The following is a 13113-nucleotide window of genomic DNA, read 5'->3' as shown; positions in this document are numbered from 1 at the left end:
CATCCATGTTCACTGTACACAATGATATCAATTGTTTCAATGACAAATGACAAATTTGTCCACATCTTTGAATATACAGTTTCCAGTCAACAGTGCAAGCCCTTTTACAAACACTCTGTGTTGTAAGCAGCTCAAATACAATAACATGAAACAGTCAAACATGCAGATCTCTCCTGTTCACCCCCACTTTCACACCCCAGCCCTGCTCTGAGGAGGGGGAGTCAGGAAAGGACAGAGCATCACAGGCCAGCCTCGGTCATTGAAAATAAACAATGGCTGGTATTGTTGAGCCTCAGTGCCATTCACAGCAAGCGCACCCTTCATCACTGTATGCGCGGCTCAAAGTCGCCTGCACATCGAGGGAATACACAAAATCCTGAAGACGGTGAACGGATGGAGCCTGCTGGCTTACAAAACTCATGTCTGTGTGTTTGCGATCTGTTGGCTGTGTTTTTGTGACACTACACTTTCTGTCTTTTGGGTGAGTTTGTTGTCTTCCGTTTTTTTCCCCTTCATCTGATGTGTTAGCACAAAGAGTTTTGTCAAGACATGCCTCAAGCTAATACGAAGTCAACCCGACATCCCCCAGTGTGTGTTTCTGGCGTTTGACATGTATAATGAGGCATTTTAGTCGAGTGCATTTGTATTTGTATTTTTCTTTTTTTCTCCTCGTGTATCCGAAACTCCTCAGGCTTTCGAGCTAATGGAGGCGAGAAAAAAGAAGTTACCCTCAAGGAACAGATGTCTGCATTTACTTGTCACTAATAAGAAATTAGGAAGTCACACTGTTTCTCATCATAAAATAAGAGCCGTCGTTTGTTTGTCGTGGCTGTTGCCACATGCACACGCCGTCACGAGATCATGATCGAATACGTGCCTGTGTGTGACAGCTGTAACAGTGAAATCTGCATCTGTGCACATATCTTTGAGTGTCTGGTTGGTTTGTCTTTTGTTACCCTTGATTCAGACTTCGGTCTTTGCTACACTTTTATGTAAAACTCCATCAGAGGTCAGCTCACGATTGCTTAACACTCAACAAAAGCAGAAAGATGTTGAAAGCATGAGGACGTGAGCGCAGTAAATATGTGTAAATGCTCAGTGGCTGCGGACGGCGTGTGGCACGGCACACACTCGTGGTGCCAAGCACCATTCAGGTTTCCTGAGGAGTGTGCCGTTTGTCTTTTGAGGAGTTTGTTCAAAAAGGATTGGATACAAATGCACTCTTGAGATGTCTGCGTACAATCTGTGTAGGTTTATTTTGGGGCTTTTTTTTTCTGGCGATGTCAGGTTGTCACAGCGGTACAGGCATTGGAACTACCTAATGTTGTAATCAGCATCTTCCTCCCCAGTATACTGCTATTCACTCACAGTCCCTCCTCTCCTATGTCTCTCTTCCTTTGTCTGCCAGCCCTCATCAGTCCAGTTTAGAGGACTGATGTCCATGTGTGGATGAACCATTAGAAACTTACAGGAATGTACCAGATGTGTTTTACAGCTCATTCATTGCGATAGCTGATGTTTTCTCGTTTCCCCTACAGCTCTATAATGGAAAGAAGTCACTGTTCCCTTTTATAGAACTAAAATTAACACTGCATTCCAGATTTGTGTGTGTCATTACTAAGCCTCACCAACGCTATGTGGAAACATTGTTACCCTGTGCAAAAAAAACAAGTGCATATGTAAAATTGGATTTATGAATCATGCACACCAGCCTGTTGTGCCTACCCAGGCTTTTCTTAACCACCTGAACCAACAGGTTTCAGTCTACATACCATCTGCATATTTCCACACTTCTATTTCTCTATATAAATAAAAAAAAATTAACCTGGAGGTGAAGCGGAAACAGTGATGATAATGTTGTAAGAGAGAAGGCTGCACCGCTGAGACAGGAAGGCAGGAGAAAGTCAGACTGAAGAGACTGAAACAATTATCCAAAGTGGATGCCAGAAGAGGCACAGCTTTGTGTTCCCACTGGAGCCATGGCATTTGAAACCAAAAAATAAGGCAAGGCTCTGGTTGAAACAAAGCAGATCTCAATGTTGTTTCCCCTGAGAAATACTCACTGTGGCTCAAGTGAAAAAGCCAAAAGTTCGAGCTTCATGCTGCCCTAAGTGCTCCAGTCCAGACTGGCTCTATATCATCATCTCAGGTGCAGAGCTCTGGCTGTAAACATGTAAGCCCCGCCCACCTGTTAAAATGTTTAGTCTACCTGGGATGGCCAATCAGAATCAAGTTTGCTTAAGGGAAGAGGAAGGGAGCTAAAATGGATCATTTCAGACAGGATGAACTGATGGGCTGCACTAACACCTGGAATTAGGTTAAAAAAAATAAGGATTATTTCAAGCTGTGAGTCATGCAAAGCTACTCTAGTAAAGGCCATGTTAAAATATGGAGTTGAAATGAGCATAATGGGCTCAATTTAAATACAATTAGAACACCAGCCAAAGAACACCTGCATGTCTTCCTGTCAATTATTCAGATGAAATTAGGATTGTCATTGTTTACAAATTATTTTTTTTAGAAATATATATAAAAATATTTTGGGGCTTTTTTGTGATCGTGAACCAGAAAATAAGAATCTGAGGCAGCCGAGTATTTAGTCGCACAACTTCAAACTTCAGTTTTGGGCATGTGTAGCACCACAGACGACTTCTGTTTATGCATTTCACCCCCCTCCACGAAGGCACGCTTTTCTTAAGACAGCTGCAGACACTTTTGATTCAAACTAGAAGCAAAGTGAATGTCTCAGTGCAGTGAAACAGCAGCTACATGTACTTGGTGTACAAAATGCAAAAAGATTTTTTAGGTTAATGTTTATCATTGTGCGCTGCATGATGTCGTCTGCTGTCGTGGTTGTAAGAGGGAGAACAGAGCGGCGTTGAGTCTAGGGCTGGTACAAACACCGTTTGTCTGTGACTCTCAGTGTCTGCCTCCGAGAGTGCTTTTCTTTGTACACATTATGCAGCCCGCTCATGCACTGCAGAGCAGGTTAAATGAAAACTACAAGTTGCTCCTCAAACATCACATTGTTGTTGCTTTGTATATGATTAGAGCTGCTTTCCACAGCTGTGGTTGTCTGTGTCTTTTGTTCCAAAAAGCCACGCTCTGCTTTGATTTGAGCTTCAGCTGCTGCTTTTGTTTGGACTGTGTCCAGGGCCACTTTTCTATCCAGACATGCAGTCTCGTTAATAAACATCGGCGATGCAGAGCAGTGCTGTTCATTAGTCACAGGATTTTATAAGCTTGTGTCTGTTGTCTTCCAGTCAGAGTGATGAGGAAACAAGGTTGTGGCGGTTTTAGGATGGGGTGGCAAACTATAAAAGTGACATTAGCACTCAAGCTTACGCTTTTTCATCGAAACTGCTTTAAGTTTAAGTGTTACATCAATTTTAATTTTGTGTGCACTTGATGCAGCCAAAGAGAGATGTGGTTGTTGTTGCTGCTGAAACCTTGGGAATTTGTACTCATAAAACTTGGAAAGGTGTACTAGTTGAGCAGTTTTGTGCACATACGCACATTGACCGTGTTCTGATAAACATTAAGGCTCTAACCATTTTCTGGGTTTAAATATAATGTATATAATGTGTTTAATATAATATATAAAGGGGAAAAACAGCCTGAAGGGCAGAGTAAGGTGTTGGGCCACCGCCTGCTGTCAGAATGTCTTTGTGCTCTTGGTTATTAGTGAATGAAACATCAATGTTCCTAAAACATCCCCTCATTCAGTGGTTTGTTGAAGGAGCTGGAGAGCAAATCTAAAGGTCAGAGGATGGAAGTGGTTGAATGGTTCTAAGGTGCCACACATTATTTTGCAAATGTGTGCTGTCGTTGTGGATTTTGCCTCTGTCAGTGCGCCCCAGGGCAGCTGTGGCTACACTGTAGCTGCCATCACCAGTGTGTGTGAATGTGTGTGTGGATGACTGAATGTAGTGTAAAGCGCTTTGGGGTCCTCAGGGACTAAGTAAAGCGCTATACAAATACAGGCCATTTACTATTTCGCTTAGCCTTGGCCACAGAAGACATTATTCAAAATACATTTATCCATTCTTATTTGGTCTTTGAAGAGTTTTTCTTTTTTGTTGTCATAGTGTTTTTTTATTATTATTAATATAGTTTTCTCTCCATATCTTATGTGTCTCTATACACTGATCAGGCATAACATGAATAACACTGATTACCTCTTCATCATGGCACCTGTTAGTGGTTGGGTTATGTTAAGGATTCTCTTGTCCTCAAAGTTGATGTGTTAGATGCAGAAAAAATGGGCAGGCGCAAGGATGCGAGCACGTGTGTGACACGGGCCAAATTGTGATAGCTGGACAACTGAGTCAGAGAATCTTCAAAAGTGCAGATCTTGTGGGGTGTTCCCAGTCTGCAGTGGTCAGTGATTAAAAAGTGGCCCACGCGGTCCGATCCAACAGATGAGCTACTGTAGCGCAAATTGCCAAAAAAGGTAATTCTGGGATTTTTGTTGTGGTTGTTGCTCTTGGGTTTTTTTTGTAACTCGTATTTGTATGTTAGAAATCTAGTCAATCGTGAAAATAAAGTGGAAGCATGTACACATTCCCACATTTTCAAATGTGTTCAATAAAGCGATATTGATGTAGCATCAGGAAGTTACTATGTGAATGTTGCAGCCATGAACAGCTTTGTCTGATATAGCAAATATGTAGAAGACGTGTCGTTGGTCGTGTTGACCTCAGTGAAAACTAATTTCTGGTCACAATCTCGCTGTCCAGCTCATTGTCCTCTTGCTTTTTATCTTTCAGCTCTACGATAAGATCAACACCAAGTCATCCCCACAGATCCGAAACCCCCCCAGTGATGCCGTGCAGAGAGCCAAAGAGGTGAGAAAACGTGCATTATTTTCCTCCCACGCTTACATTCTTCACATCAACACTTGCATTCATGCGATGTGTGTGATGAATTTAATACCTCGTATGGATGACACACTTACTGCTTTTCTCTTGTTCACCACACACTTCTGTTTCTGCTCAGGCTGCATTAATCCTCTCGCTCACTAAAACTCTCAACTCTTCACTGCTATGGATCGCTCTGCTCACCTCTAAAGAAGCTGCTGTTTGTTTGTGGGTCTTGGCACAACCAGGGGTCCTTAAAGTGTGTCTGGGGTGGCCTAAACAAAATTGAAAATAATTCCCTATGATTTTCTTGTTGCTGTTATTCTAATAAGACATTAAGCACTAGAGTCTATGGAGTAGTATGTGTACTTGAGGTTCTGTTTCATTAAGGTCTGTTTATTTAAAAAAAAAAAAAAAAAAAAAGAGGAAAAAAAAGCACCTTCTGTTGTGTGAAGGAGAGGAAAGAGGTACAAAAATACAGTATATTTTGCCCCCCCTTTGTTTACATGTGATTACATATGTGACACCTGCACTGATAGCCCCTGTCGTCTTCACAGTTATCCCTTAAATATCGACTCTTCACGGAGTGCAGCTGTGTGGCGGGGCGACTTGGTGCTTGACTTAGTGTCTCTCCTTCAGGAAAAATCTATCTCTCTATCTCTCTCTCATACTACCAAACAAGAGCCTAACCTCAAGCACCTTAGTGCATGACAGAAAAGACAGAATGAGCCACTGAAGGAGCTTTCACATCCAGCTGATAGTCGCTCATAGAAGGGCCCACGAGGTTGCCATTCCCCTGGTAGAAAGTGCTTGCACACCCTGAGGCAACAAGAGATCTTTGGTACTGTAAACTATAAAGATGGCCTCCACAGAACGAATGGAAAAGCCTCTGTTTAGATAAAGCTTTACATTTGGCTAGTAAAACAGAAGAATATTGCCTGGTATGTGTGGAGCATGGTGACAGACTAAAGTCTAATAAATGTTGTCCACCTGAGATGCAGTGCTTAGACAAAAGACTTTAGAAGCCACCATAGGGCCAGATAAGCAACCAGGCACAGCTCAATATGTGTTCGGTCAACTAAGCCGTCTTCCACCCCACCGTCCAGTTCCAGTTACTATCCATAGCAAGGCACAGGGACGTGGGTAGTCACTGATTTGACCCTTGTAGAGGCTGGCTCTAAAACAAAATCTGGGAACAGGGCCGCGTGTATTTTTACAATTGTTAAGGGTAGGAAGAAAACCCTGAAAACCAGTGGAGTATGCCACTCCACCTGCAGCTTCACCACTGTGTGGCAAAACAGAGAAAACAGATATGTTGTCTTTCCCAGCACTTCCTACACAAATGTCACCCGTCTTCCTCAGGGTTGAACGCTAGAGCTGGTGACAAAACACATTTTCTTTGGGTTCAGTCAGCATTCTGCTAGTGTTGTAGACCCCAGACAGGCAGGGCATCCCTCATGCTGTTTCTTCTCATGTAAAGAGAAATATTATTGAATAGAAGATCTCTTCATTTGCTTCAATTTGATAATAATAATAACTTTATTTATAAAGCGCTTTCAAACAAAGTGCTGAATATACCAAAATATTGAGCATATCCATCCAAATAAGAATGGATACTACTGCATGGAAAACTTGAAATTAATGCTCCACAGGCAGCCTATACCCCAAATGTTTAGAGCAGTCTGAGCTGTTGGCTCACATAGATTAATTATACATACACTGACCTCATTATTTGAAACCTTGACCTTGTTTAAAATGAACATCGACCATTGGAGCATTATTTGATGGAAAATAAGTGCATAATAGGAGGAGCATAATAGCTTCCTTAAAGCTGCTAAGTGTAAATTTGATTCTGTTTGACCTGCAATCAAATCAGTCTGACAGTGAATTATACTTGATACAAGGGTCTAATGGCGGTCCAGCCATAAACACCCACAGCATCAACTTTACACGTTGATAGCTTAGTTGCAGATCTTACATTCTTAAATTTAGCAGCGGTGTGCTTTCACACTTTTCTGACTATTATTAAGCAACACTGGCTCGTCTTATGTCATCAGTGACGTTTCTCTTGTAAAATTGAAAGTAAGTATTTTTTATCAGCAGCAGCAAGTGACAGGAGAGTTATCTGTTATAGATGCCAGTGCTGTACTCTCTTATTGCTGGAAGATGAACCTGCAGACAGAGTGTAGATAATACTATAAAATCTATTCAAATAAATAAATGCTAATATGTAGAGCATACATAGCAAAACCTGCATAGGTGGCCTGTAGCTGGTTACTGTAATGCTGAATCTTTGGTCATCAGATTGCCCCAATCAGAGTAAATAACAGTATATTATTACTGACAGTATAGAATATCTGTGAAACCATTGAAAATGTATCTTAGCCTACTAACACTAGCTAGCTAGTCAATGGCACCATGCTACCGTTTTCACTTATTAACTACATATAAAAGATTGATATGCCCACTATGACATCATCCACCGGTTTCTGGTCTCTACAAGTTGCATCCATAAACTGTGTGGGTGCTACACATGGATGAAGATACCTGCTAATCAGTGCTAAATAACATATAGACACAGTACAATAATGTCACTTACCTAATCTGGAACAACCCATATTATTTGTCATAGTTCACTTAAAAATAAACATTGTTGAGAGGCACAGTATAGTAACTAACAATTGTGGATGTTAAGAGGAGAGCAATCTGCTACGTTGGTCTATGTTACCACATCAGCCAGTCGTCCCTTAATTTAAGCCTGAACAATATCCAAATGGAGAAGTTTAACGTTGGGTAGTTATTTTATTTTGTTGGCTTATTTGGGGCATGGGGTGTATGGTGATTGCTTTTGCAGCCATCCTCTAGTGGCATTAGAATGATTCCATTTTCTCAGTGAGCTGCTGTCATTGATGACACATTACCTAATCTGAAGTGTGAATGTGTTCCAACAAGATGCCAGTAGTGGCAGCATTATAGTGCGATAGTGCGATAGTAAATCTCTACCTGCTGCTATACCTGGAATGTTGGACCTTGGGTTGAGCTTTTTAACCAGCTACTTGAAACCCTGCGTTTTCGCTGCATAACCACATGAGTTATTTCCATCCACTGTTTCCTCGTCCTGTCTTATGGCGTGCAGCTAGCAATGTTTGGTTAAATCATTTACTTTTGGTTTGCACATATTTTCTAGTATTTGGCTTTGAAGGAAGTTGGTTTGGAAACATATTTGACAATGCTTTATCTTCCGCTTTGAGTTTGTGTGGGAGCCCCATCAAAAACCTGTCCATTATGCTAGCTGTGTCCAAGTTTGTTTTTGTTTCTTTTGTTTGTTTGTTTTTTAATTCATACCGCACCCCCACTGCAATTGCTCTACGCCTCGGCTCAAACTCCACTGACCTTGTGTGTTGTTAGCCCAGGCCCCGCCTTAAGAACACACTGGCCTGTGTGTTTTAAAAAGAGACCTACAGCGTCTGTATTTGACCTTCCTCATTACACTCTGCTAGATGAGGCATAGACACAAAAACACTAACAATGATGGGTTTGTTAATGCTCTTAGTCTGGTTTTCTTATAATAGTCTCCAGCATCTGACGGTGACTATGATGAGCTCACAAACATGCAGTCAGTCTGGCTTCACCATCGAGCAGGATGCAGAGAGAAGCTGCTGCTTAACAAGAAGGCTGAAAGAACAGGGAGCATGTGAGAGGAAAGAGTGGGACTGTGGTGTGCATTGTGAGTAGTTTTCTGAACAGCCATGCATGCAGGCAGCTGCACAAAATGTTGCTGTGTTTACGTGTGTGTGCTTTGTTAAGGGAGCAATTAAAAAGTCCGACAACTGAGAGAGTGGGCGAGGGCTGGCGTTGTAAATCCCAAAGCTCTCCAGACGGGAGAAAACCATTTACTGGGAGCGGGGCTCTGTTTTTATGAGGCTTTGGTTCATGTCAAAGAGATCTGGCTAATTAACGCAGCTCTGTGTCTGCGGACTTCATCTGGGCTTATAGATTCTGGTTCACATTTTCAGAAAATGGATCAAGAGTTTGCGATGAAGCCACACCAGATGCAGTTAGTTTGTGGGAATAAAAACACAGTTTTAGTGTTGCTGTCGCAGACTTTCATCTGTCTTTTATTAGTTTTAGATCTATCTCTACAGAAAACCTACTGTCAGACACTTAAATACACACTAAATGGTGTCACCAAACTTTTTTTTGTACAGAAGTATCCTGTCTGCTTATATTATTATTATTATTATTAATATTATTATTATTATTAAGCCATATAATTTGCCTGAGCCAAGAAGTGCAGTATATGGTGGTTTGGAGCCCTTACACCAGTATATGTGGAAAACACATGTTCACCATCAGGGGATGTTTATTGTTTTTAATTTATTGAATGATGGTTGTTTTGATTTCAGAGGAATTGGTCATGCTTTTTCTTATGAACGTGTCATGTAAATACTGTTACAATGGTGCATGTTCATCCCAGCCATCATAGGGCGAGGGGCGGGTACACCCTGGACAGGTCTCCAGTCTGTCGCAGGGTTTTTGTTTTTCTTCATTTGAAACTCGGTTGATTACTTTGACCCCAAGTCAACTTACTTTCTTTCAACTGAGACTTAAATGGCAACAGAAAAATTAAAATAGTCCATTTTCAAAGACTTTCATATGATGCTATGATTGAAACTAGGGTTTGATATTACATGGATGGGATGAAAACAAACCGATAGGAGTTGGTCTTTGAATGATCAACGTGGGATGATTCGATCTTTAATATATAACCATATTGCTAAATGGACGCTGTTGTCTCTGGATTGTCTCTACCTTCTCTCAGATTTTCAAACTGCTTTGTCAAGTGAAGACTGATATGTTCCCCCTAAATTGGCAAGTTGGGAGCTACTTTTAGTCTTGATTTGTGAATATTGATGATGGTATATTTAGTCCTAGACCTGTTCATGCTCTCCTCCAATTTGGCATTTCCTGACTGTATTGCACTGCTGTGCAAGGGAATTTTTAGTTCAAGCAAACAAGTAAACTTTTACTGGCCTCTAACTTCTTCAGCATAGTTTACCCTCAGAGTAACGTATTGTTTAATCTTGGTTGTGCTTTCAGGGACTACCCTGCCTTCCTCCTCTGCTTCACCTCTGTCTCTGCTGATTCACTCTGGCTAACACTGAAGTGCTTTGAACCAATCAGACGGTAGCTTCCAGTGGGCTCCTGTGAGTTTCTGCTGCAGCAGGGCAGTTTGAAGACTATTCAAACTTCAGCAAAGCTTTTTCTTGCTGGCTGCACTAATACGCTCCTTTTTACCTCCACACTGTCATGTCTAATCAGTAAAATGAGTTTTGTTGGTGTAGTTTTGGAACTGTTCTCTCTCAGGAGGGAAGGTTTCACTTTGGCTGTTGATACTAATCTCACAAACTACCCAGATTTACAGCCTGTTTAAAAAGCGGCTTGTACTGATTAAAGGCAGCGGTCGAACTTGATTTAACCTGACCTCTGTCATTACTGACCTTTAACCCTTTACCTGTGAGTCCTGAAAACAAGAGTCAACAGCTTTTATAATGCTTCTTTGTGTCTTCCTCCACTTAAGATTTCCTCCCAAGATGGAGCCTGTGGCGCTTTGAAACTTCTGGAAGATGTAAGACCTCATTACACTACTGCAATGTTCACTGGGAATCAGTTAGAAGTAGTTTCCTTGGCTTTGAAAGTGTTACAATATTGGATGGAGTTTTACTTGAGCGTGACTGCTGCAGTTTTGATAGGTGGGTAAATGGCCACTCTTCTTCAAGTCCACATAAATATATTTTATAATCAAAATTTTAAGGGCAAACATTCTGTAATAGAGGATATAACCTCATAGAAAACCAAGGTGAACACTGCACTAAATTTAACTTTTCATTTTCTCACATCTGAGCTGTGTACCATATAAAAGATGATGTAACTTCACTCATTGATTGGCATTCAGTGTTAGCAATCTGACTGCTGCCATGGTAGTTTCCAGGAGCAAGAAGCTACAACATACAGATGAAAGACTGGAGTCTTAAATTATTAATTAAGGGTATCTAGCTTGGTTTTTGTAACATATTGTAAGTATTGGTTTTAAAACAACAAATTTCAACATTTTGACATGAGGCTATGAGGCTTGACTCCTGCCCAGGCAGCCTTAAATGGATCTGTAGTTTCTGCTAATTCCACATTGGCTCAGTATTTCCGCTCTGGAGGATTGCCCCTTGGCCTAAATACAATTGTGACATGGGGTCAGAGAAAACGACCTTCTGCCTGTCATTTGACAGAATGTATGAGAAATTATCCTCAACTTACACTGTTTATATATGTCGATCCATGGATCACCCCGTGCTTAGTGAGGCCCTCAATTTGAGGTTATCAAGCCTCAAACGGGGTGTTTTGATTGTCCCCACATTATCTTTATAAAACCAGTTTGACTGAAGGTCACTGCGTGTGACTTGTCAGTCAGTGTGTAGGCCTTCTCTGAAGCATCCCCCCTTTTAATTTTGATGGGGAATATAATTACTGAATAAAACGAGTCTTATTTTATTAAGAACTAAAATTGGTGATTGAGATCATAAACTCATCAAAGGTCATGGGTCAGAGGAAGCGATGTGCACTTCTCTCATAGACTTCTAAACCATCAGAAACTGTATCTCTTGCTCCCTGCTGGCCATGCGAAAGTATGCAGGTTTTAGTCACTAATGCAGTGGTTTCACTTTTTAGATTCAGAAAGGTTATCCATATTTGTAATCTATTATCCTGGTGTTAGTCCAAAGCTGAAGACAACTTTTAATATATAGATTCTCACGTAAATTCATAACAAGAGCTATGCACTAAAATGTGCATTTTCTCACACACCCTCGCTTGCCCACTGCTCACTACAGAAGATTTTTTGTTTTGCCTGGTGTATTGACACCAAACATCTGATCTTGCCTGATGTGGTTACCACTACACTACCCACTAATGGTAACAGTATCCTTTCTACACTTTAGTGTGGAATTCATTGGTCAAAAACATGAACCTGACAGATCTCTTAACCAAAAAATACAAAGACCTAATGCATTTGTGTTTCTGAAACAATCAGTAGGTGTGATTTAGACTAAACTTGCCAAACGTTTTGTCTTCAGCAAGTAAAAAAATTTAAAGGTCCACCGCATTTAGCCCAGAAAAGAACATCTGGTGCCTGGTGGGTGTTTCTAATTTCTATGGACATTTGTTCACCGTTGACATGGGAGGTGACGACTTACTCTGTCACTGTTGGGGGTTTTTCTGTTGTTGTTGGGTTTTTTTGTTTGTTTGTTTTTAACTCAGATTCACATAACGGTGCATTTGCCTCAGCTTTTTCTCTTTGTCCAGCTGGTGGAGTTTTGTTTCTCATTGGAACTGATGGCCTCACAGTGATCCCTGGTGTGTAACTAATAGAGATGGACCAATCCGATATTACGTGTCGGTATCGGTCCGACACGTTGCAGCAGTATGCGTCACGTGATAGAGCGGCTGTGTGTATTTGTAGCCTCGCTACCAATCTGGCATTTCATCTCCGAGGAAGTTATCCCAGAGAGAAGTAAAGCAAGTGTGTAAGTTCATCTCTGAATGTCTGTAAAGCATTCCCGCGTTAAGCTTAACAACCGATATATGGAGCGACTGCCTCTTCTCTCTCTCTCTCTCCTGCTGCTACTTCAATCGTGAAACTGATCAATGATCAGCTGATCGGCTTTTCTGTCGCGAGTCCGTCTCTCTTGCTTGTTTTTGGCCCACTTTGCGCCAGAAAGAGGAAACCAGCGGCTGAACAACAGCAGCACGTTTAAGCTTGATAAGCTGTTGTTAGAATTTATTTAATATTACTTTCTAGACCAGGATCTTTTTCTACGCAGCTGACAGCTGGTAACTGCGCAGGGGCGGATCTAGCAAAGTGTAGCCAGGGGGGCCGATAGGGCATGAACAGGGAAAAGGGGGCACAAAGACATACTTTTCTTTCTTATTCTCATTTAAAATGTCTAGTTTTTAATAAATAATTATCTGAATCTTACACCCAAAGTTTTAATCTGATGTAAAATGTATAGAAGTCCATTACTGTATTTAGTAACTGTTAAGTCTAATATACCCTAGTAAGCTATACTACTTTTTCCTTTGGGAAGATACCATCTGTGCAGTCTGCAGTTCTGTTGAAGAAAGATGTTGAATCTATTTAATTATTCTTGAAAACATTGATTACGTCAATTAAGCATCATGAGGTGGAGGGTGGTTCCTTATT

At 41.1% G+C, this 13113-nt stretch overlaps 1 protein-coding gene across 17 annotated transcripts in view; it reads left to right on the top strand.

The window, feature by feature from the left end:
* The window catches only part of caska (calcium/calmodulin-dependent serine protein kinase a), a 156882-nt gene that overhangs the window by 117381 nt on the left and 26388 nt on the right, over window positions 1-13113 (top strand). For 9 of the 17 annotated variants that reach the window (XM_085134994.1, XM_085135007.1, XM_085134995.1 and 6 more), the window contains 2 exons: window positions 4770-4847; window positions 10441-10488. In XM_085134994.1, coding sequence (XP_084991120.1) covers window positions 4770-4847; window positions 10441-10488 — 126 coding nt within the window. The remainder of the gene's footprint in view (window positions 1-4769; window positions 4848-10440; window positions 10489-13113) is intronic. The other 8 variants (XM_085134999.1, XM_085135000.1, XM_085135006.1 and 5 more) reach the window with 1 other exon arrangement.

The sequence above is a fragment of the Neolamprologus multifasciatus genome, chromosome 16, assembly GCF_963576455.1.
Source record: "Neolamprologus multifasciatus chromosome 16, fNeoMul1.2, whole genome shotgun sequence".
Taxonomy (NCBI): Eukaryota; Metazoa; Chordata; class Actinopteri; order Cichliformes; family Cichlidae; genus Neolamprologus; species Neolamprologus multifasciatus.
Note: the sequence above shows the minus strand (reverse complement) of the source record. Positions and strands in the feature narration are given on the sequence as shown.